Below are 25,071 nucleotides of genomic sequence, written 5' to 3'. Positions count from 1 at the left end.
GTCAGCGCCCTGCGTCCTGCATCAACTCGCTATATGAGAGCGGGCGCGGATACAGATGCCGTTTTCTTGAACAGCCGCACAAATGGATGGAACCGAAACGAACCGGAGAAACTGCGCGAAGTCGGAGCAACAGAAGATGTTGGACTCCAGAGGAAACCAAAGTGGATCTAAAGACAGAGTGACTCTTAAGAAAGAAATTGGTCTTTTGAGCGCGTGCGCCATAATTATAGGTGAGATGTTTCCTTATGCTTGATGTGTCAACGCGTGCTGCGCTTTAGCTTCAACTTTCTCTGTCCGCTTGTTTCTTTGTCCTCTTCACATCTGCTTCTCTATTCGCCATTCCCATCAGTCTTTAGCCCTCACTCTTAAATAGTCTTAATGTTTCATCTGGCAACATCTGCTCTCTGAAATGCGAGTTGCTCTGTGTCGACTGTTTATGCTGAGATAAAGTATTAAAAAGCTAATGTAGCTGTCAAAGTTTATGGCCAAACTTAAATCGTCACACAGTGTGACAGTACGTACGGCTGTCTAGTATGGTTGGTCATCAGTCCAAGTGAGGGCAAACAGCGTGATTTTGGTAGAGGCTCGTGCCATGCCGCTACTTACAGTAGTGTCCAGCAGTCAGATCTGTTCATCAGAGCGCGGATTGCATCATTGAGGAAGAGAAACGGGCTGAAACTCAACTCCGCGCTTACGTGGCTACAGCAGCCCACCACACTGTGTCTGTCCTTCACGTGCCCAGAAGAAATCCACAGAATAAGAGTCTATTGCTATACGAGACAGGGAAATATATCAAATTACAGTATGCGGAAGTGTACGTTTATAGCGAGGACGTTTACATCCCTTGATGCAAACCACACAAAGATCTTGTGTTAGGGATGTTCTGTAGTAGGATTAGGATTACAGTATAGTCATTCATGAAATTGGTTCAAAAGCAAAAAATATAATGCATGTTGTCTTTGCATCCTCACATCTAAATTTAGTCAACCATTGAACCATAGGGATGAACGTATAATACATCCAATGAAGAACCCTCACTAACAAGTAGCCTAATGTAACAGTTGGAATGTGAGCTGATGACAAAATGTTTATTCATTGAATGCATTTATTGTCTTGCTCAAATGAAGGTCCTCCTGTGGATGCCATAAGTTTTAGGAGTTTTTTGTTAATGTAATTTTAAATATGTTGTGTCTGGCTTGTCAGTGATACTTGTCTCTACTCTTTTGAGCATTGTTTCAGGGCTATTGAAGAGAGTTGGTCTCCACAGCATAAACTGTTATCTTTATTTTATAAAGTCGCTTCAGTTTAAGCAATAAAAATACTAGATATGTTAAAAAAAATAGTGGATATTTCCACCAATATTTTCCACATTATTTTATATGTGCAGGACTCAAATTACTGAATTTGCTGTAGATAATGCAATGCTGCCAAAAAGCACCAGGTTCTGTGTACCAGTTGTTAGAGATATACATTTAGATGTACTCTTTAATCGTTTGAAGATTTTCATAGGTTAATAAGTAGCATATAACTGCCAAGTATATGACTAGTCTTTCTCTTTGTACTATTTCTTTTTATAAAATGTTTTTATTTATTTACTTTTTTGTTTTTTTTACAAGAAACAGTCTTAGGGCGATCAAGATATAACCGATCTTAACTGAATGTTTACCTTTTTTCCAAAACCCATGGCTGTAGTAAGATCAAGCTATTCATTGAGAAGAGTGGTTCATTGTTTTGATGTTGTTGATCAGCATACAGGTGCAGGTGTGCATTTCAGTTATGTTTATGGTTTAGTCAGTGGCTTTATGGGTAATAAGGAAGAGACAACAGGTTTTTGAAACCGTCGTTCACCATTTGAAATGTTTGGCATCAATCTGACCACACCTTTTAGAGGAGTATATAATTGGAGATTACTTAAAGGATTTCCCAGAGGCAAAGTAACAGCTGCATTTTAACCGGGGCTTATTTACTGTCTGATCATGGGAAAGTTTTTCTGTGCTAGAATGTCCTCCTGATATTACTCAAGGTCACAGACAAGTCTTATAATCACTTTTACAGTTTTATCAGTTACTCTACTCTACTCTTTTTTTTTCTCAACTAGTACTATTATTTTTATTGGTTTGATCTTCTTTACATAATATGCACATAATGGGAAATGTCTTCATTGTTAAATTACCTTAATTATCGTCTGGTATGGTGGTTAAACCAGATGGTTCACCATAAAGTATTAAATTGACTCACCCTTAAGTTGTTTAAAACGTTTAACACATTCATTCATTCATTCATTCATTCATTTTCTTTTTGGCTTAGTCCCTTTATTAATTCGAGGTCGCCACAGCAGAATGAACCGCCAACTTATCCAGCACATGTTTTACTCAGCGGATGCCCTTCCAGCTGCAACCCATCTCTGGGGAACACCTATAAACACTCATTCACACTCACACACTGCAGACAATTTAGCCTACCCAATTTACCTGCACAGCATGTCTTTGGACTGTGGGGGAAACAAAGCACCCGGAGGAAACCCACGGGAACGTAGGGAGAACATGCAAACTCCACACAGAAATGCCAACTGACCCAGCCGAGGCTCGAACCAGCGACCTTTTTGCTGTGAGGCGACAGCACTACCTAATGTGCCACTGCATCGCCCAAAGTTAAACACAAAATAAGATAATTTTATCAATGTGAAGTAACAAACACAGTTGATGGTAGCCAATGCCATTTATAGGGGAAAAAACAAAGTGGAACTCAATGTCCACCATCAAAATTAGTTTATTTACATTTTTTAATGCGTCTTCTGTTGTCACATAACATTACATTACTGTTTAATTTAAAGGTCACGTGAAGTCCTTTGAAATGCACATTTTTTATTAAGTGTTTGTTGTGATCTCAACTGAAACATGAAGAGAGGGTGGGACATAGTGTAGCCTCTTCCCCTTTTAAAAATTATTTGGAAAGAATATATAATTTTAGACTGGGGTGATTCTTTAGGAGAGTACATTTGTATAAAATATGTGAAACAATCTAGAAGCAAAGATAAATTAAATAAAGAGCATTTTATTGTTTTCAGAGGAGTCGAGTAAAATGAATCGTTATTAAGTTCGTTTTATATTTTGTTGTTATTCATTTACAAATGCTACATTTTCTTATGCCTGAATGTATTTAAAACCCTCACACAGTCACGGACCTGAAAAAAACACTTGCAAAAAGGTTACTTATAATCTAGATTCAACATTGCAAATACTCGCGATGTGACTTTTGTGAATAATCATGTTGCGATATCGATTATGAAACGATATTTTGTGCAGCTCTATGTCAGATACTAGAGAGCATTTGATCGGTTAGAAAATTTGATGTAAAGGTGATTGATGTAAATAAAACCATTGATTCATTTTGGCGGAAGTGATAAACTATAAGCTTTACATGTTAAATCAGCTTTATATCTTCTAGACGCAAATTGTCTCTGTTTGGAGCAAACTAGCTTATAGACATCCTTAAAACTATGAAATGAACCCTTTATTTATTTCAAAAAATGGCATTATAACCCATTGGAATCATTGTTGGTAAAATTCTGAGCTAATACAAGGAGTTAATATTTCTGCTAATCAGCCAAGCAGACATTGTTTTGGTGTGTTGTGCGACCATTCAAGTGTGGTGTTGTGTGACTCCACGAACTTCAATCAGGAACTTTGAGCCTCATTTGTCTGAGTGTTTTTGAGATGCGCTGGACCCTGTCGTATCAACTTCACTGCTTTGTACTTTGTGTAGGTCCAAGGCGCTAGGAGCAAACATTCACATCCACTCATGATGCTACCAAATTATATTTCATGTGAGCACCCGCAGACAAAGAGAGCACCCAAACCCTTACATAACGCTTGGGCCCATAACTCTGGCTGAGCCTCCTATAATTGAACCTCTTTGTTTAAGTTTTCTGAGGCATAATCATTCACACACTACACATGCTCCGAGCGCTTTGACTGAATGCTGAATACTAGGCCCTTATCTCGATTTCACAACCGATGTTGACTGTAACATTGTTGATCTTATTTATCGTGTCTGTTTGCCTGGAATGTGCAACAGGTTTTAACAGCTGTAAGTACAGTTCTTTTAGGATGTTGTTTTCAAGCAAAAAAGATTGCACAAACATAATCTTTTTACATCAAGTAAGCAACTAATTAATATCAATATTTGATTCATACCATCCTCCTAACACGAATAAACACTTTCAGATACTAATAATATTTAGTGCTGATGGATTTTAGATCAGATGCTAAACTCAGTCCAGCTACGTAGTTTATTTTAAATATGAAATAATAAAATGTATATATAAAAAACTAAACAACCCATTGCTGTTTCTCTTGTTTTTTTCAGGCAACATCATTGGCTCAGGGATCTTCATCTCTCCAAAGGGGGTTCTGGATCATGCTGGCAGTGTGGGGTTCTCACTCATCGTGTGGGTCCTGGGAGGCGGAATCTGTGCCCTGGGATCTCTTTGTTATGCTGAGCTGGGCGTCACCATCCCCAAATCAGGTGGAGACTACTCATATGTGACAGAGATCTTCGGGGGACTGGTGGGGTAGGTGTATTGCTGCTCTCCAGAGTGTTACTCTGTAATACGAGTAATAGGTTCAATTCCCCTATAGGTTCAAATGCATGAACCGATGCAGCATTAATTGCTTTGGGTGAAAATGTCCACCAAATGCATAAATGTCAATGTGAACATCTCAGTTTGTGTTTGAAGACACTGTCTCTTCCTCGGGGAGATTCACATGTGTTTACTTGCTGACTCAGTTATAACACTGACACTCAGAAGTCTGTGTGTATGTGTGAAGATAAAGATGGCCAATTGTTGTTTTCACAGCTTCTTGTTGCTGTGGAGTGCAGTGTTGATCATGTACCCAACGACTCTGGCTGTGATTGCGCTCACCTTTTCCAACTATGTTCTGCAGCCTGCCTTCCCAAACTGCCTGCCTCCATACATCGCCACCCGACTCCTCTCAACCACCTGTGTCTGTAAGTAAAGCACACAGTATCTTTGATTAGGCCACTTTTGGTTGATTCAACTCAATTCATGTTTATTTCTAAAGCGATTTTACAATGTAGATTGTTTCAAAGCAGCTTAACATAGAAGTTTTAGTAAACTGAAAGTGTGTCAGTCCAGTTTTCAGAGTTGAAGTTCAGTTTAGTTCAGTTCAGTGTGGTTTAATTTTTAATGCTGAAAGTCCAAACACTTAGAAGCAAATCCATCGATGCGCAGCTTCATAAGTCGCAAACCAAGCAAGCTAGTGGCGACAGTGGCAACAAACTTTACCAATTGATGAAAGTAAAGGAAAAAACCTAGAGATAAAAACAGGCTCAGTTGGGCACTCAGTTGGGTTAAGTAAGGTGACCTAATCATTTTAGTTTTTAAGATACAGCGAATCACTTTTTAGTGCATGATAGGTATGTTTCTTATATTTATATAAACATTCAGAATGAATTTTGTTCAAACAAATGAAAAAACGGGGGCAGCATGGTGGTGCATTGGGTATAGGTCTTGCCTCACAGCAAGAAGGTCGCTGGTTCGAGCTTCGGCTGGGTCCGTTGGCATTTCTGTGTGGAGTTTGCATGTTCTCCTGTGTTCGCGTGGGTTTCCCCCGGGTGCTCCGGTTTCACCCACAGTCCAAAGACATGCGCTATAGGTGAAAGGGGTGTAAGTGTGTGAATGAGAGTATATCTGTGTTTCCCAGTGATGGGTTGCAGCTGGAAGGGCATCTGCTGTATAAAACATATGCTCTAAAAGTTGGCGGTTCATTCCACTGTGGCAACCCCAGATTAAGAAAGGGACTACGCCAAAACGAATAAGAATGAATGAATTAGAAACAACAAAACCATTAAATTAAAAATATAGTGGATTTAACACAAAAATTTAAGACTAAAAGTCTGACATTTTGACCGTTTTTAAATTCTGTAATTAAAACCCATTTAACTTCAGTACACTGACTTTTCTTTAATGTATATGCATATTTCATTCTTACATTGTTATTTTATCAAAATTGCTAAATGCAAAAGAGTTCAGAGTATTTTTACCCTGAATGACCATAAAGGTCAAATTGACACATGCATTCCAGCATTCGCTACTTTTTTCTCTGGTTTTTAAAATGCATGGCTCTATTGCCTACAGTAGTAAAACAACAACAACAATATAACATTATGATAGCAAAAACCCAATTTTAATTCAGACATGTCCTTCAGACTTTCAAAAACAACAATTTCATATGCTGTGAAAAAACTACTTGCTGGACAAAGTGAGGTTCAGGGTCAGGCTAGTAACTTTGTAAGTTTCTAAGTTTGTATTTTTAGGGGAAAGACTTCATTAAATGTGACACAATGTAATTCTAAAATCTCAATTGAAGCTTTGAATGTGAATGTGACGTGACAAATTAAATCTGGCCGTATATGAATTGTGAGAATGAGAATTCTGGTTCCTGTGTTACATTAATAATTATCATTAATATGAAGATTTGCTAAACATAAATCCAGGCTGCTTGTTCTCTGTAGGGTCATGAGATTAATTACTAATTATTAGGGTTTTTAAATATTAACATTAAAGAAGCATTTGATAATCTAAATGTAAAAACAGAGTATGCATAAGTAAATATGAACAATTCATTCATACATTTTTAGTTGGCCTAGTCCATTTGTTCATCAGGGGTTGCCACAGCAGAATGAACCGCCAACTTATCCAGCATAAGTTTTACACAGCGGATGCCAGTCAAGCCACAACCCAGTACTGGGAAACATCCATACACATTCATTCACACACTCGAACTACGGCCAATTTAGTTTATTCAAGTCACCCATAGCACATGTCTTTGGACTGTGGGGGAAACCGGAGCACCTGTAGGAAACCCACGCAAACACGGGGCAAACATGCAAACTCCACACAGAAATGCCAACTGATCAGTTGGTGCTCAAATCAGTGACCTTTTTGCTGTGAGGCGACAGCGCTAACCACTGAGCCACCTGTAAAGCAGTATGAACAATTGTATTATTAAAATTTATAATTCACTAAAAGATCAAAAGTTAATTTGAATGAATCAAGTGTTTATTTGAAGTCGCTTTGTATCTAACAGATTTAGTTTGCTCTTTTATTCACATGCATAAACATTGATCAGCAAACATAACCCAAAGTTCAACCAAGCCTGCTTAATGTGCAAGAACAGACCGCACCGGTTCTTGGAGGAGCATAAACAACTCCATTCAAATCAATTAATTTTTAATTTTTTCTTTTTTTCAGTGGAGAAACAGAAGCCTCTCAGATTTGATTAAAAATATGTGTAATTGTTTTCCAAAGATGAACAAAAGTCTCATCAGATTAAAACAACACAATCATGATTTAACGTTGTTCATTTGGGGCTGATCTAACCTTTAAATTTGACTACTAGATTTAGTCGTAGACAGCACTTTGCCCTTCATCTGTCTTTCACTCTTACTCAATCACCATTCTCTTTACTGTGGTTTAATCTTGATCCCAGTTCTTAACCCTGGTAGGCGCATGGCAGGATATTTCGGGAGCTGGTAGCGATAACCCCAAATGTATGTCTATGTGTGCACGCGTCTGTGTGTTTGTTTCAGGAGTGCCCCGTGACTCAGCTGGTTTAGACCTGTCAGATCTGGACAGGGGCTCTTAGGAAGGAGCGCTGGGGGGGGTGTGTCAGTGTGGTCAGTGGTCCTAATGCTGGCCGAGCTGAGCCATCCATCCCTATTTTTGGCAGCGGTATCTGTCCTGAAGATCAGCCAACTAAAGCTTTGAGTCAGGCATACTCCAAAGAGCAGGGTGGAGAGGGTCAGTGGCTCTATTTCAGGAAGACACCTCATCTATGTGCCCTATGAAAGGATGCTAGGCCAGCATCCCAAATCACTCTGCTCTCTTTCGATTAGCCTGATATTTGGGGAGCTTATTTGATTGGGTCTTGATAGCAGAATAGGATTTGTATCGATGTTGTGATATAAGGGCACCTGACTCTCAGGCTGCGTGGCGTCAGACTCCGTAATGGTGCCAGGCTTTGAGCTGGAGGAACATGTGGGCGTGTCTTCTGTATTGTGTATTGTTTGGGGGTCTGGCGGTTGCCCGATTTACCCCAACGGCTTTTGATGGACAAGAGCAGAGAGGCGGGACTTTGTCAGTGCCACTAAAATGCCGTTAAATCTGACACATGAGGAGTGAATTATGATCTTTTGATAAGTGGATTGGAGTGTATGAGTCATGCTTAGGAAGGGCACAGTTCTAACGCGCTCCCTCCCTTCGTCTGTCATTAACCTTTAGACCTTTATGCAAATGCCCTGAAATAAGCAGTGACATTCAAAGACATCAGGAGAACATGTTTGTTCACACAGTTTCTTTTAAAAAAAAAAAAGCTTATAAAACATGTCCCTTGCATTGTAAAAGTGCATTGAATGCACTTGTTCTTCTTGATTGATGCGTGTTAATGGATTAAAGCAGAGATGGACAAAGTTCAGAATTAATGAACTGGCTCCTTCCCGAATCATGAATTTAAAAACAAGTGGCCACTGGAAAGCTTGTTGTAAGAAAAGTGACACAATAACAAAAAAAGGTGCCATCATAGTATAATATGTACCTTAAAGAACAAAACCTACAGAGTAACTGTACCTTCAGATGTCTACATTGTATTTCTTTGCCAAAAATGAGTTACAAACTGTGAATTAGAGATAAATGTATAGTTATGTGCCTTAAAGATAACATTAAATATTAATACAATAATATAGAAATAACAAAAATACATTTTTACCTAAAGATTTGTCACTTAGTGGGAAATGTTCTCCATGCTTCATAAATTTACCAATTTCGTAAAGTATTTTGTTTGCAGTATTTCAGCCAATAATTAGTAGGCGTCACAGTAGTGCAGTGGGTAGTGCTGTCGCCTCACAGCAAGAAAGTCACTGGTTCGAGTCCCAGCTAGTCAGTTGGCATTTCTGTGTGGAGTTTGCATGTTCTCCCTATGTCGGCGTGTTTTGGGTGCTCTGGTTTCTCCCACAGTCCAAAGTCAACTGGTACAGGTGAATTGGGTAAGCTAATTTGTCCATAGCGTATGTGTGTGAATGAGAATGTATGGGTGTTTCCCAGTGATGGGTTGTGGCTGGAAGGGCATCCGCTGTGTAATAACACATGCTGGATAAGTTGGCGGTTCATTCCGCTGTGGTGCCTCCTGATTAACAAAGGGACTAAGCAGAAAAGAAAATAAATGAATGAATGATGAATGAACATGTCAAGTACATCATATCTACTACCACACAACTAATTTCATTTAAATTCAGGAACATGTTGTGTTGTGAGAAACAAGATGTTTAGGTTTTGGGGCTTTTTTGCATGAACTTGTGTGATAGAGAGTGTTCTCATTTGCACTGTGTGAGAATTTGTCTATATTGCACCATGTGTTGCATTCGCCCTCCCCTTCTGAATGTTCTGAATGAATGTCACAAGCTCTGTTTGCTGCAGTCAGATTACACACACACACTGGTCTGGAAACACAAACAAACACACAGACCTTTCCGGAGACTCTTCTTATGATACAACAAAACTTTGCTTAAAAGAAATAGTTCACCCAAAAATGAAAATTGACTCACTGTTTATTCACCCTCAAGTGGTTCTAAACCTTTATGGGTTTCTTTCTTCTGTTAAAAACTAAAGCAGATATTCTGAAGAAAGCTGAAACCTGTAATCATTTACCTCCATAGTAAGAAAAACAAATACTATGGAGGTCAAGGGTTACAGGTTCTTCCAGCGTTCTTCAAAATATCCGCTTTTGTGTTTATATCAGTGGCCTCATGTATGAAAACTTGCTTTGAAATCATACTAAAACATTGTGTATGCACCAAGCTGTAAATGTGCGTACACAGTAAAAAATTTAAATGTATGAAACACTGCGTACGGCGAATCCCACGCATATTCTCTTTGTACATCCGAATAAACGTGAAACTGAGCGCACGGGCACGAGTGCAAAACCCCTCCCTGCCTCCTCCCCCGTATGAATATACTAATGACTCTACTTAAGCAAAACCAAACAAAAAAGAAATGGCAAAAGCAAGCAAGAAGAGAAACTTTGAACAGAATGTGAATTGGAGGTGCTGCTTTTGGGGGTAGACCGGAGAAAAGCGGTGTTATTTGCAAGTTTGTTCTCCGGAATTTAATAAAAAAAGAAAAAGTAGAGAGGGAGAGTTTAGCTGATGCGGTTAACACAGTTAGGTCTGAACATCGCACTGAGTGGATTAAAAAAAAAGAGTTGCCAATGGAAATAAAACAGACAAGCACAAGAAATGTGCGTACGCCAGTCATGAAGTTAGCGTGAACCTGCGCACATTCCCACATTCATTTCATTGTTAGTAAATCCAAACGTGAGCGTGGAACCTGGTGTATGCAAAGTTTTTGTGCTTACGCAGCGTTGATACATGAGGCCCCTGGTCATTATGATTTCACTCTTATTGCTCAGGTTCATGTCTGCTGATGAAACATCTGACAGCATGTCATATGGAAAACATCTATGAATTCATAATTGTATATTAACAGCCCCTGTCATTTGCGATCTACAGCAGTTTATCTTTTGTTTGCACAGACATGCTGGATTCACCTGATTGTTGACAAATGGGTTGCAGATCTATTCCTTGGCATTTCGTGGGTCCTTCACTGATCCTTTTCCCCTTAGCAAAGAAACTTTCTAAAGACGTCTTGCTCATTTGCAAGCTTTTGGGTTAAATTTTGGCACTTAAATGACTGAGGTGTAACTAATACGATCATTTTTAAAAATAAAGGATTTTTCATAATAAAATATAATTCAGACTCAGATAATAAATAAAACAAAAATTATTAATAATTTCTTGGTATGATCCACAGCCTGGGGGTTGGGGACCACTGCTACAGGAATGGAAAAAAATGATAAGACTTTAAAAAATTCCAGTGTATCTGGTTTTACTGGGGTTTTTATTAATGGGTTTGAGTTAAATGTTAATGTTATTTGATTCATTTTTAGGTCTGATAACATTTATTCCAAATGTTTTAATTAAAGTATTGTCATTAAGAGCATTTTTCCAGACGATGTCAATTGGCCAGAATATCTGGAGCACTCAACCACTGTAGACCATTTCAATGTGGTCATGTCATTGGCCCATGAACTTTTCCTGCTTGTTATTAAACTATTTCATAACTGTAACAAGAGGCAATTAAGTCATAACTTAATGTTAAAACAGCTATCATAACGTTACATTCCTCAAAATGGTCTATACAAGGCGCGTGAAAAAATGTCCAGCAACACTTTTAATAAAGAAAAAAAATCATTTTCTTTTGTCAATTTTATTACATTTTCTCCCTTATTATTACAAATGTTGCTGTAGTTCCCTATATTTTTTTTTTTACTATAATTGGTTAGAATAACAAATGTTTTAAGTTATTGTCAGCATTATTTCTCCAGATATTGATTTCTTAACTTGTCTGTTAACTATTTACTCTTCTCTTTCTTAAAACTCTGTTATTGTGTTGTTGAAAAAGGATTTAAACATGTCTAAAAACCATACACATTTTTTTCAAAATACACAAAAATGCTCTAAACGACCAGATTTTTATAAGTTTGGAAGAAATGTCATCAGCAGTTTACAGCATCTTTAAAGTGGTCACTTAATCATTTTTTCCATAACACTGATTAAACAAAGAAAAAATATAGCACTTATTTCAGGGTTTGGCCACGGATTGTTGTAGTATTTTGCACATTTTGGTGTATCTAGTGCGTCTTTTGTTGCCTTTATCGGTCAATTAGCTGCAGAGGGATGTCCCTCTCTGGGTTTAAAGTGAGTAATTGTATTTTGGCAGATTTAAAGGCTGTTAGCACTTCATTAGAATTCTCCTCTCATTAGCGTTGTGTTCATTTAACTTCATTTGGCCACCCTTAGTCACTTCTGCACTGTGATACAAAACAGAAGGAGCTGGAGTCAGATCCGTTCAAGCCAAACAAGTAGAAACAAAACCACAGCAAACACTCCACTGAACTCTGAAAACTAGATCATAAAATGAATGAAGACCTGCTATCGCAAATTCTGGATTAATGTGTATTATTGATATGAGGCCATGTTAAAGGGAGAGTTCACTCAAATATGAAAATTCTGCCGTACCTCATTTACTCTCACGTTATGTCAAACCTGCAGACATTGTTTTTTTCTACCTTTTTTTAATATGTCAGTGGATTTTGAATTCATTCAGAGGAAATCAATATTATTTAGTTACCTAAAAGTTTTTATTTTGCACAGAAAAGAGAACAAAGATATACAGGAAAACAATAAACAATAGATAAAAATGCTTTATTCAGTGAAATATCTTCTATATAACATAGGTCAAAATTATTTGTACAATAAATAAATGTTAATGCCATCAATAAAAGATGCCTGAGAACACCTAATATCATGTGACCCTCCTGCTTTACTGCTGTAATAACAGTAAACTAATCACTATTGTTAGATAAGCTTTGAACCATTGTTCTTAATTAAAATACTACACAAATACTGTAGATTTGAGTTCACTGTATTTTATCGTTTGCTTTTACTTATCGCTGAGATTAACTAATTGAAAAGAGATCCTGATTGAACTAATTGAAATAAATCCTGCAAGCATAGAAGTGAAGGTTTACAGGTGCTGTGTGTGTGTAGCTGTGGATGGAGAAGCAGGTTAGCTGTTAGTTTGCAGGCTGTGAGCCGCACTTGTCGACTGCTCACCCTCGCCAAAAATTCAGCCGGCGTCTGGGCCGTTTTGTTGTGGGGCATCGGAAGCTGTTTGTCTAGGGGGGTCTGACAGATGCCCTCATGTGTTTGCGTGTGTGGGCGGGTAATTCCGGCCATTGATGGATGAGTGGGGGTAACCCGTCTCCCCTTTGCCCAGTGTCTCCCTCGGCATGCCTGGGTAAACTGTGCCGTCAAGCCCTGGAGACGGACCTCTGTGTACCGGATCTACACCGGAGCTGTTATACAATGCGGCTGAGCACAGAAGCCACTAACCTCAAGCACAGATGTACAGACAAGCAAAGGCCTATAACGCCTGCTCTTCCGTCCCTGAACTTTTTTAATCTGTCAACTGTAGGTTGTGTTGCATTGATGCCCCCTTGATAAACTACTCTTTTTTTGTTTACGGTCTCAATTGTAATGCATAAAGATAGACTACAAATGAATCTATGAGGCAGACAAGGTAACCATTTCACCCATTCTCTGGACTAGCACGCTCTGGTTTCAGTTAGAAAGGTTGTTGTCACCTATTTAACTCCAAAGATTCCACACTCCTGGGTTCTTTAAATTAAATTTCAAAAGTACTGGGAGATCAAAGTTTTTCCAAGGATCCCACAATTACAAAAATAGAGGTTCTTTATTAGTGGTAATGTTTTCATCCATAGAACCTTTCTCTTCAACAAACGGTTCTTTATTGTAAAAAAAGTTTCTTTAGGTTAATCAAAATGATGTTTTATAGAATTGCTGCAAAACACCATGGGAACCATTAATTCATTCATTTTCCTTTGACTCAGACCCTTATTTATCACGGGTTGCCACTGCCGAATGAACCGGCAACTATTCCAGCATATTTTTAATGTAGCGGATGCCCTTCCAGCTGCAACACAGTACTGGGAAACCATTGGAACCATTATTTATTAAAAAGTTCACAGGATACAAATTGTTAAACATATTTAAATACTAATTGAACTTGCCAAATTATTATATAGCTTCACAGGCATAATTAGAAAAATGTATATTCATAAAAAATACCATGAACATTTTAAGTAACATCACTGTTCCTTAAGCAGAGATCACACGTGTATAATAAGGATACCTCATGAAATATCTCGATTTTCCAAGGCTGTGGAAACTGTGGAAAGATACAAAATATCTTGACTTTCAAATCTTTTTGTTCTTCAGAAAAAGTTTTTTTTTTTTTTTATCAATTAGTTGTCTTGATGCTAGCTTGAACATTTGCAAAATGGGCCCCAGCCCCTTGGTTGAGAACCACTTAGCCATGAATGGGTCAGTGTTTTGCCTGCAGCAGTAAAATGAGTTACATCTGATATTTATTTCCCCTCTTTAAACTAATAAAACAGACCATGTGACCAGTTAGTGCTGCTCTGCCAACAGAACCACGCTCTCTGCTCCCTGCTTTGTGCGTAAGACACTTATGGGAGAGTTTTGTGGGGAAGCAGCTCTTTAATAAGACATCCTAAATAGGGCTAGTTGTTCTTAATATGCAGGGGCCATTATTTGAAGAGTTCATTTGCAAAAATAAGGAATGCCCATTTTTATTTATTTTCATAAATCATGCTTTACTTCTGCATTGAAGAGATAAAAAAATTTGAAAAATTACAAAAATGTTGGTTATCTGTTTTTGCAGACTTTTTGTTTATAATAATATTACATTGCATCTAACACTTTTTTCCATCTAGTAACTAGTTTATTAATGATCTTGAAATATATGAATGAACATCTGTGTGTTTTGTTTTCAGTGTTTCTGACTTGGGTGAACTGCTCTAGTGTGCGCTGGGGGACACGGATCCAGGATGTTTTCACTGTAGGGAAGCTGCTGGCCCTTGTGCTCATCATTGTAGTGGGAATGGTCCAGATTGCCAAAGGTGTGTATGTGCCCAGTAGGCACACAACCTCATTAGACGTTAATACTAGGTTAGATTTAGGTTGTGACATCAGGTGACCAAAATTGAATATCTAGCCAGCATCTAAGGACATTGGTATTTTGACGTCCAATAACGCCGTTAAATGATGTTGATATTTAGGAAAAGTGGCCAAAGTGACCTAAATCCAACGTCGAGCTAACATCTTAATCCAACATCATATAAACGTCAAATACTGACATTTATTCACCAGGTATGGCAACCAAAATCCAACATCTGATAGACGTCTTTGATATTTAGCTGATTTTAGGTTTGACGTTAACCACATTTTCATTTCCAAACAAAATGCAACGTCCTCATAGCTTTGGGGTACAACGTCAATCTGACGTCATGTTGATGTCCTTTGCCTGCTGGGTGTGTATGTGTTTGTACATGTATGTTCCTGCATTTACTAGAAACATGCTAGTCTCTTTTTGTGCTGTCTAAAGTTAAGATTGATGCAGCACAAAGCATCTTGAAAGTCTATAAGTGTACAGTCACATTAATTATTAAACATTACGGATATCATAGTTCTACACTGTATTGATTTTCCCTTACTCAAAGTTGTTAGGCTAACCTGCAGTTCCAGAACTAATAATGCCTGGCTTCATAGGCATTCAGTCCAAAATATACAGTAACTGAAAAAGAAAGCATTAATTTGGTCAAACTGTACATATTCACAAATTGTACATAATCACAGATTTTGCTGACAGTGTAAAGCAGAGAAAGAGATGTATAGAGCTATTTATAGAGAGAGAGGGTGAGTGAAAGAGCATTATAAACTCACATCTGTGAATAATTCCTTAAATGTTAAAATGGCATGAATCATCAAGCACAATAAAGCCAGTTGCCGCCAGCCCAAACAATCCAGTTGCATATCTTCTACTGAATAAAAGCAGAAGATTTGCCTTGAGTGCATGCAGCCAACTGAACTAATCCGATAAAGATAAACAAATAAAGGAGGGATCTGAAAACAACAGAGGAACTCATGTAAAGGTATCGCTTCTAAAGCATGTTCACTGTTGAAATATGCTATAGATATTTCTCACCAGAAATAAAATTTATCTACTATTAACTCACCTTCATGTTGTTATTTCTTCTGTGAATTTTAAGCATAACTATTCCTCCAACTGTGTTTTATCAATAGTGACATCTAGTGGCAGGTATTAAGAGCTACTTAGCAGACACACTCTTGTTTAACGTGATTTACATGTACTACTTAGAAGCCCCCCTTGTAACAACCTGGGGTCAAGTGCTTTAGTTTACATGATGACAAAGGGACAAATTTGCTCGTAAATCACTAAAGACATTTAAAATCTGAATAGATTTTAAAGCAAACGGCATCATACACTTGTCGCTTTTGTAAATGAAGAAAAATGGGGGATCAAACATTAAAGACTGACACACTACTAGACTTTCACATTAGTCTGAATACAATAAATGCACAGAGAAGGTCCTAGGCTTAGACTTTCAGGTATTGTCTGCTAACCATTATGTGACCTGACTTTTTTTTAGTTGATCATTTTCTTAGCGTGCTTGTCTGGAGGCGTTCCCTGAACTGACAAGAGGATGAATTGTGTAAACGAGAGAGCAAAGAAGAGTAGACTCACCCTTGGGTGAACGAGAGCGAAAGGCTTTTTGGAGGCTATCTAGTGGAATAATGAAATCAAACTGAAGGCAGTAGAGTGTCAGGATGAATGTGAACTATTTGAGCATGTGAAATTTACAGTACAGGATTCTTTTTATTCTGAAAACAACAACAAAACAAAACACTTGGTGACTATCCTTGTATCTTAAACAGTAAATGCCTGTTTATTAATTAATGTATAACTTAAACATGTTTTCTGTTTATATATTGGTTTCTGTAGGACACTATGATGCACTGGAGCCTCAGGCAGCATTTGAGTTCATAAAGGATCCGTCAGTGGGACAGATTGCTTTGGCGTTCCTGCAGGCGTCATTTGCCTACAGTGGTTGGAACTTCTTGAACTACGTCACAGAGGAGGTGGTTGAGCCTCGCAAGTGAGTCTTATAGTCTGTGTTACAGCCATGGCCAGGCCATCCTACATTTGATACACAATGCATGTGGTTGGTGGTACTTGTGGGGAGATGTAGGTTTAAAATAGGCTACTGCAGAGTAAATATAGATTTGCCCGCTCTGTTAACAAAATGCTGTCAGAAATGGCTGATGCAAATACATATGGGCCTCCTTTAAAGGAAACTCCACTTTTTGAGGGCTCATTTTACAACTAGTTACAGTTAAAATGTTGCGTTTTTCATTCTTGAATCCATTTAGTTAGTCTCCAGGGTCTTTTAGAACACTTTTAGCTTAGCTTAGCATAAATCATTGAACCAGATTAATCAGATTGAATCAGACCGTTAGCATCTCACTCAATAAATTAACAATACGTAACTCAAAGGGGGTTAGAGTTAGGACCTATTTCCAAAAATAAAAAAAAAATAAAAATCAAGTGTTAATTAACAGTGGTAGTAATAAGCCTAGACTGCAAATAGCTTTTTTTTACTTTGATTTGTTGGTCTTTTTTTCTAGTCCAAATATTTACAAATTCTTAAATCAACAGAATCAAGTTTTTTTTATGTTTTAAGATATAATGTGCCAAATTTATTGAGGTTGTTTGTTGATTCAATGTTTATGGATTTAATAATTTTTAGATATTTGGACTAGAAACAAGACAAAAATCAAAGTAAGAAAAGCATTTTTTGCAGAGTACTAAACTATTTGCAGTGTAATAACTTTCACAGTCTAATAAACCCCAAGCATAAGCTTTCAGATAATAAATGATTAATTAGTGAATATTTGAAAAATATAAAACTAATTTCTGTTAGGGGTTGGTTTAGCAGTGTCAAAAATGGCACACTGTTTAAATCAAATTTGACTGAAAATCAGCACAGCTCTCTTACAACGTATATAGTACGGCATGTTAAAGGTTTTTCTCTCTCTCTCTGTCCAGAAACCTTCCACGTGCGATCTACATCTCTATCCCTCTGGTGACGCTCGTCTACACTCTCACCAACATTGCCTACTTCTCCTCCATGTCTCCTCAAGAGCTGCTGGAGTCGAATGCTGTGGCTGTGGTGAGTTTATCTGACCTCTTCTGCTTGAACGCCCGATCATCTCATAAGTTCTTTAATGGATCTGCATCTGTATTTGTGTGTTGTGTTGCAGACGTTCGGAGAGAAGCTGCTAGGGATGTTCTCCTGGGTGATGCCCATCTCTGTTGCACTTTCTACATTCGGAGGGATTAACGGATACCTGTTTACCTCTTCTAGGTAAACTAAATGACTACTGTAAAACTGGCTTAATTTAGCAGCCATTAATAGTGCCATTGTTTCCTTTTCCTCATGCAAATCCTGTGAGTTTAAAATCTCAGTTAAAACAGGACAAGTAGGCTGCAATGCGTGACCATGCATCTTCTGTTCACATCATTTTATAATACAAAATGTGGGATGTACAGATTATACATTAGTCATTGCCATGCTGAAGAGCCATAAGATTTGTCAATTTAAACTTTAAATCAGGGTATCTGCGGGGTCTTAAAAAGTTTTAAAATGTCTTAAATTTCAAAAGCAAAATCTTAGGCCTTAAAAAGTCTTAAATTCACGGAAATAATGTGTTGTAGGTCTTAAATAATTTTAAGCAGGTCTTAATTTTCCTATGTCAATGTAAAGCTATACCCAGTTGGGCCCGCACCCATCCAATCACTAACAATATATTTCAATAAAAGTTTCAAGAAAAGTTTATTTATTAACTCTATTTACTTATTAATATGGTTTAATTATCTTCCTTACAATAACATTTGCTTTTAATGTTTTTTAAGGTTTTGACTTTGCTATTAAAAAATCTTTAGCATTTAGCCTTGTGTAAGTCTAAAATTTCATTCATTATGCTCTTAAAAGTCTTACAAAGTCTTAAAGTTGACTTGATGAAACCTGAAGAAACCCTGTTAAATATAAGTTTTGTTAGTTTAATGTTTATGTTTGAAAAGAGGCAAAAAAAGTGGCTGAAAATAAGCATTCAATGAACGTTTATGCATTGTGTCATATCACTTGCCTCTTACTGTGATTTTTCGGGAGTGAAAGGATGCTAATCAACTTCAAAAATTCATCTGCTAATGAAGAGGATAATATTAAGTCCTAACGTGTTTTCATATATGTTATAACCACAAAATACAACTCTAAATACATTTCTGTCAGCCTCGTTTTGTCGAGTATAATTATAATTTAGCCTATATTTTAACCTCAACACAATTCTGGTGGCATTAAGATAGCTCAATCACTCTTGTTAGCTAAAATAAACCTCTCTACCACTTTACTTGAAACGGTTGCCATTTGATAAGGAATCTACTCAAATTGTTAAAATATTTTTTGACTGCTTAAGTAGGATTATTTTGCACGTGTGCATTTTAGAGTACATCACGCTGTCTCTGTGTATGTGTGCATGAAGCACTGACATGATTGTCAGAGCATGAGTTCATTAATATTCACAACCCTTCCAAATATGGTCAATAACCAACCAGATCATATTAGGGCCAATTAATAGGGTTGGAAATGGACGTGTAAAAACATTTCTGTAGAATTTGTTCACTTACCTAAGCCACATACCCTTTAAAGTATTGTATCAATACGTTTTATGGAACCTTTAAAACACAGTATTTACAGCATCAATGTTTATCATCCACAGGTTATGTTTCTCAGGGGCCAGAGAGGGCCACCTGCCGTACCTACTGGCCATGATCCACCTGAAGAGCTGCACACCCATCCCTGCCCTGATCGTTTGTGTGAGATTCACACACACAGCACATGCAACACTACACTGCTTTCATTCTACATGATTCGGTTGATCCTATTCGGGATTAAAGGGGGTCCAGAATGTTTTATGAGCTGAACACTGAAACCACATTCAGAGGTAATGGAAAACTCATGTGATCACATTGCATTTGTTGTATAAACACCAGCTAATCTTTCCTGATGTGGTCTGGACAGCAGCAAAACACTGCCTACTCGCCTGTCAGTCAACCACTGCTCTAAAACAGGGCTTTAACTTTTACAAGATAACATTAAACATAAAAACAATAGGCTGAAATATCCTGTTTATATATAAACAAAAATACTTCCCAGAACTAGATCTATATGCTTGAACATTCATTTAAACAGATCATGCACCTGTAAAATAAAGTTGAATGTCTTTTTCTGTTCTTCTTAGTGTACAGCAACCATAGTGATCCTGTGCATCGGGGACACACATAACCTGATAAACTACGTGTCTTTCATAAACTACCTCTCATATGGAGTCACTATAGCCGGGCTACTTTACTACAGATGGAAGAAACCCAACATGTTTAGACCCATTAAGGTACTTGACATCATCAGATGAATCTAGATTGACTGGTCACTGCTTTGCTTTTATTCACCTTCCTCGTATTCTTTCAATTTGCGCAGGTAAACCTGTTGGTGCCGTGCAGCTATCTGGTGTTCTGGGCTGTGCTGCTGGGCTTCAGTCTGTACTCGGAGCCAGTGGTGTGTGGGATGGGGCTGGTGATCATGCTCACTGGAGTCCCCATCTATTTCATTGGAGTGCAGTGGAAGAACAAACCACAGTGGATATACAGCGCAATTGGTAAGTGAGGCCAAGTTTTCTCCTGCTATTAAATCTTGTTTTAAGTCACATGTGTCAAATCCAGGTCCTGGAGGGCCGCAGCTCCGCACAGTTTAGCTTTGACCCTAATTAAATACACCTGATCCGACTAATTTAGTCCTTCGGGATTGTTTGGAATCTATAGGTAATGCAGAGTTCAGACTGCATGATTTTCAAATTAGTCGTGTCACGGATGTTTTCACACTGCATGACTATCTGGGCTAGCGTTTTGTCGCTGCTTTGTTTACACTGCAAGATGGATTGGCGAAAGGGGCTTTCACGTTGCATGTCTTTACAGTAGAAAGAATCGTCGACAACTTTGTCCAAACTACGTCCCACAGCCAAACACACGTAGTATATCTTTTATTATTAACTACATAATGGTAGTTTAATGGTGTAGAAAATTTACATATTTGCTCACCTGGGTTTGAAGGGAATTAGCAATTTCTCCTCAACTTTCTTTTTTAACTTTCTGTTTGAAACGTCAAAGAAACACAGGTACTCCTGTCAAACCTCCACTAATTTTTCCTCCATTTCTTGGGTCCAAATAAACCGAAAATGAGCGCTCCCCCAACCTCCCGCTGGCCTGCAGGTACACACACACACACACAAGTGAATGCTGCTCTCTTATTGGCTGTAGGCGATCGTCAATGTTATTTTCAGTCAAAACACATTTCAATGGGCATGATTCAAATCGCCAACAGCTCCAGATATTTAGCACGCCAAGATCTCACAGGCATCGGCGACTCATCAACGATTCTCTCAGATCGCATCTTTGATAGTTCATACTGTGTGATTGTCCATTACCTGCAGGAGCACCGATTTGGCAGTGATTTCAGGCATTTGTCTGCGATTTCTCAAAACCTGTCAGCGAGTCAAAATCGGTGCTAAAATCATGCAGTCTGAACTAGGCATAAGTGTGTTGAAGCATGGTTGCAACTAAACTGTGCAGAGCTGCGGCCCTCCAGGAACTGAGTTTGACACCTGTGTTTTAAGTGATCTGATCTCAGGTACATCTTTTGTGGTCTTGTGTTTAGATTTCATTCAGCCACTTCGCTCATTTCGTCACGCTTTACTTTTGCAGGAGTGCTCAGTCCAAAGTATCAAAACTTTGTTTTAATGAGTATTAACACATAAAGGATTAGGTATTGTTTGGTTTTTTTATGATATTGGTGCCAAATCGATAGTAAATAATAATAATATTAATAATCATTTTATTTATAAACGGAACCTTTCTGGTCAACCAAGATCACCTAACAAGCATCACCAAACAGACCAAAACAACTGAATAAAACAATTAATAAAAAATAAAAGAATGGCAGACAAAATTTTAAATACATGAGAGGAGTTGAAGTACAAACATATCAAAGTATAAAGTAACATGGTAAAGTATAGTCATAGGAAAGCCTGCTTAAAAAAAATGGGTCTTAAGATGAGATTTAAAAATGTGAAGACTATTACTCCTTATGTCCAGGGGATGAAAGTTCCATAGCTGAGGAACCGTAGAGCTAAAAGATCAGTCTCCTATTGTGCTTAATTAAGTGCGAGGTGGCACCAGGGAGAAGGTGTGAGAAGGTGAAAAGAAAGAGAGAAGTCATATTTTTAAGTCAATACAATACCGGAAGCCCAGTGAAGCTGATTGAGAAGTGGTATGACATGCTCGTGAGATGAAGTCCTAGAAATTACATGAGCTGCATGAATCTGAACTAGGGTTGGGTTGATAGATGAAGCCATGGTCCATCGGCGATGGCCGATAAACATCATGGTCAAGTTGAGACCGCATCGCAATCCTCCGCTCCACCCCCGTCCCAGCAGCAACCCGCTTGTGAAAATACACAATTAGGCCCCGTTTACACTAATACGTCTTAGTTTTAAAATAATATGACCTAAAAGATCCACATTCACACTGGCATATCAGCTAGCATTTCTGAAAAGCCCTCCTTCCACACTATACCGCTGAAAATGCACATCACGTGACCACACACAAGCACACAGAGGCTTGCGCTGCAGCAAATATGTGCACGTCTGAGCTTCAGGCAGTCAGAGGGTGCTTTGAGCACAAAACCCCAGAGAGCAGTGCACGTCAGACAGTTTGTCAAGGATGTACTGCTGGATCTCGGCTCACTATAGTCGTTGAAAGTAATATTTAATTTGTCTCTATTTAAAAGTAATTGACCGGTGGTAATTTGTGTGTTACTTATCTTTATTTATGATTTGGTTATGGATAAAACAAAGACCATGCGGGTCAGGTAGTTAAAACGGTAGGCTACAAATAATTAATTTGTTATGAATTAATTAATTATTCATAAATAATTAATTTACCGCCGCCTATGACGACAATGCCATCGTCCATCGCCCTGTTTCACATTAGACATCGTATGATGCCAAGTTGGTCAACATCCCCCAACCCTACTCTGAACCAGCTGGAGTTCATGGAGAAGTTTAGAGGGAAGCCCAGCGACAAGTGCATTACAGCGTTTAAGACGTGAAGTAACTAATGCATGATAGAATTGTCATAAGCTTGATTTCATACATTGTAAATTACAATAACTTGCCGTGTCTGTGCTTTCACAAAAGTTCTGATCAATAAAGATGTCTTTTTACTTATTTAAAGCAGATAGTGATTAACTAAGAACCAGCACGAACCATCAGACATGCTTAAAAAAATACCTAATCAACATTTCTTTGAACATTTTTTTTTCAACATTACTATCTTTTCTGGCTGTGAAACAAAAAATAGCCTGGTTTAGCGTTTGCATCTTGTGGACAATATGTGCAAAAACAAAATGCAGATGAAAGCTGAGAAAATTGGGATGCACGCATCCAGTATGGAGGTTAAACAATATACAAGTTTTGGTTATATTACTTACAAGCTACTGAAAAGCCGTCCTTCCACACTATACTGCTGAAAATACACATCACGTAACCATACACATACACACACAAAGAGAGGCATGCGCTGCAGCATGTGCACGTCTGAGCTTCAAGCAGTCAGAGGGTGCTTTGAGTACAAAACCCCAGAGAGCAGTGCACGTCGGACAGTTTATCAAGGATGTACTGCTGGATCTCGTCTCACTATAGTTCTTAAACGTAATATTTAATTTTTGTAAAATCAGCCCAAACCTCTGCTGTTTTGCTAGCCCTCTGCAACAAAATCCCATCTGACATCTGTAAATGTGTGTGTTTCAGAGAGAGTCACCTACCTGGGGCAGAAGATGTGTTACGTGGTCTTCCCTCAGGACGATCCTTCTGAAATCCAGCCTCTCACAGAGAAATCGGAGCTGTGAGCTTTAGCCAAGGACTCCTCACACTCCTATTTTGCAATAGCAAAGACCTGTTTCCATCCGTTATAGAGTGTTTTTTGATGCTGTACTTGAGGAGACTCTCCTCCGAGACTCAGCCATCACAGCAAAAGAAACTGAAGTTTTACATTTATCTCAGACATCACATTTCTTAGTTCTCCCCTCGCATACATTTGTCTGGACATCAGCTTGTGTCTGAACGCACCCTCCTCTGTTCCTGTTTGAGATGAATTCCTGTTTTCTCTGGGAGTTGTTTTTGAGAACTGTTGGTGTATTCTCATGTGCCTTACAGGATCTCACTCCGTTATTGAAGTTTTTATTGTCAAGTAGACAGTTTTTTTTTAATTAGCAATCTCCTGTGAGTAAACAAAGGGGACTTGTTGAAGCTTCATAACCCAGAAATCTAAACACCATCTGTGAGTCTGAACTTTCTCACTTTATCCTTTTAATATTATTGACTTAAGCCCTCTTAAGTGCAATGCAATAACTTCTAGCTATGCTCAAAAAGTCTATGCAAGTATAGTTTAGGCACTTTAATGTAGTTGCGTACAGTACTTTTAGCTTATATTGCACAATAATTTTATTGCCATGCTTTCTGAATGAGCTCCAATCCTCAGCCACTGTTTAACAGAGGCTCTGCCCCAACAAACATTAGCACTGCCAGTGTCTTAGCCTTATGCTAATGACAGGAACAACAGGAGGTTCCTTCTTTTTAGGTAATGTTATTGACATAAAAGGTGCTTTAAATTTGAAAGAGTCCTCTTAGGTAGATACCTTCAACTGTTGTCCAAAAGAAGATGTGTTTCTTCAGCCATTTAGCGTCTTTTTTATATTAAATGCCGTCCATTTTGACAGGGATGCATTTATTTTATTTTGGGCACTGATCTTGGACATTCCTCTGAGCTATGCAACAGCGATGATCTCAATCTCTTCATTTCAAACTGATCACTCGTGTCCATCCAAACACATTCGGAGATACTAGACTCGTGATTAGCAGCTAATGCACTTACACGCCACTTGAGCGCCCTCTCCTGGTGCAATCTTTCTATAAACGATAATACGCTCAGTACAGCCAGTGCTGCTCATCTCTTCCCATGGGTCCAGCTCAGTCATGTCCGTCAGACTAGCAGTGTTCAAGCTCTCACTGCCCATAGTGGCAAAGCACAGTACAGTGAAATCTTAATGTAAATACTGCATAAAGTTTCAAATACATCAGGGATTCATTGTGAGATTGCATTCCTGACATTAGTGAAGCGTGAGGCGTTTGTATTAAATATTCATTCGTTCCTATTGTATGCACTATAGATATGTATGCTGATATACTTGTGTTTTGTAAAAAAAAAAAGGTTAAAATATGTTTATCAATAACAATATTAGCACATTAAATTTAATTCTGGAAATGATGGATTGTATTTGTGTGTTATTGCAGTATGTG

General features: G+C 38.2%; 1 protein-coding gene across 1 annotated transcript; it reads left to right on the top strand.

Annotated features, from left to right (window-relative positions):
- slc7a10a (solute carrier family 7 member 10a) lies at window positions 1–25,039 on the top strand. The gene is made up of 11 exons (NM_001386372.1): window positions 1–230; window positions 4,369–4,573; window positions 4,859–5,010; window positions 14,517–14,642; window positions 16,547–16,700; window positions 17,651–17,774; window positions 17,866–17,969; window positions 19,381–19,477; window positions 19,903–20,052; window positions 20,139–20,316; window positions 23,524–25,039. The coding sequence occupies exons 1-11, from the start codon at window positions 83–85 to the stop codon at window positions 23,619–23,621; spliced, it is 1,536 nt and encodes a 511-aa protein (NP_001373301.1). The 5' UTR covers window positions 1–82; the 3' UTR covers window positions 23,622–25,039.
- Window positions 25,040–25,071: the final 32 nt, after the last annotated feature.

Source organism: Danio rerio, chromosome 7 (assembly GCF_052040795.2).
Source record: "Danio rerio strain M-AB ecotype USA chromosome 7, GRCz13ab, whole genome shotgun sequence".
NCBI lineage: Eukaryota > Metazoa > Chordata > Actinopteri > Cypriniformes > Danionidae > Danio > Danio rerio.
This window is presented reverse-complemented; position numbering and strand designations above follow the sequence as displayed.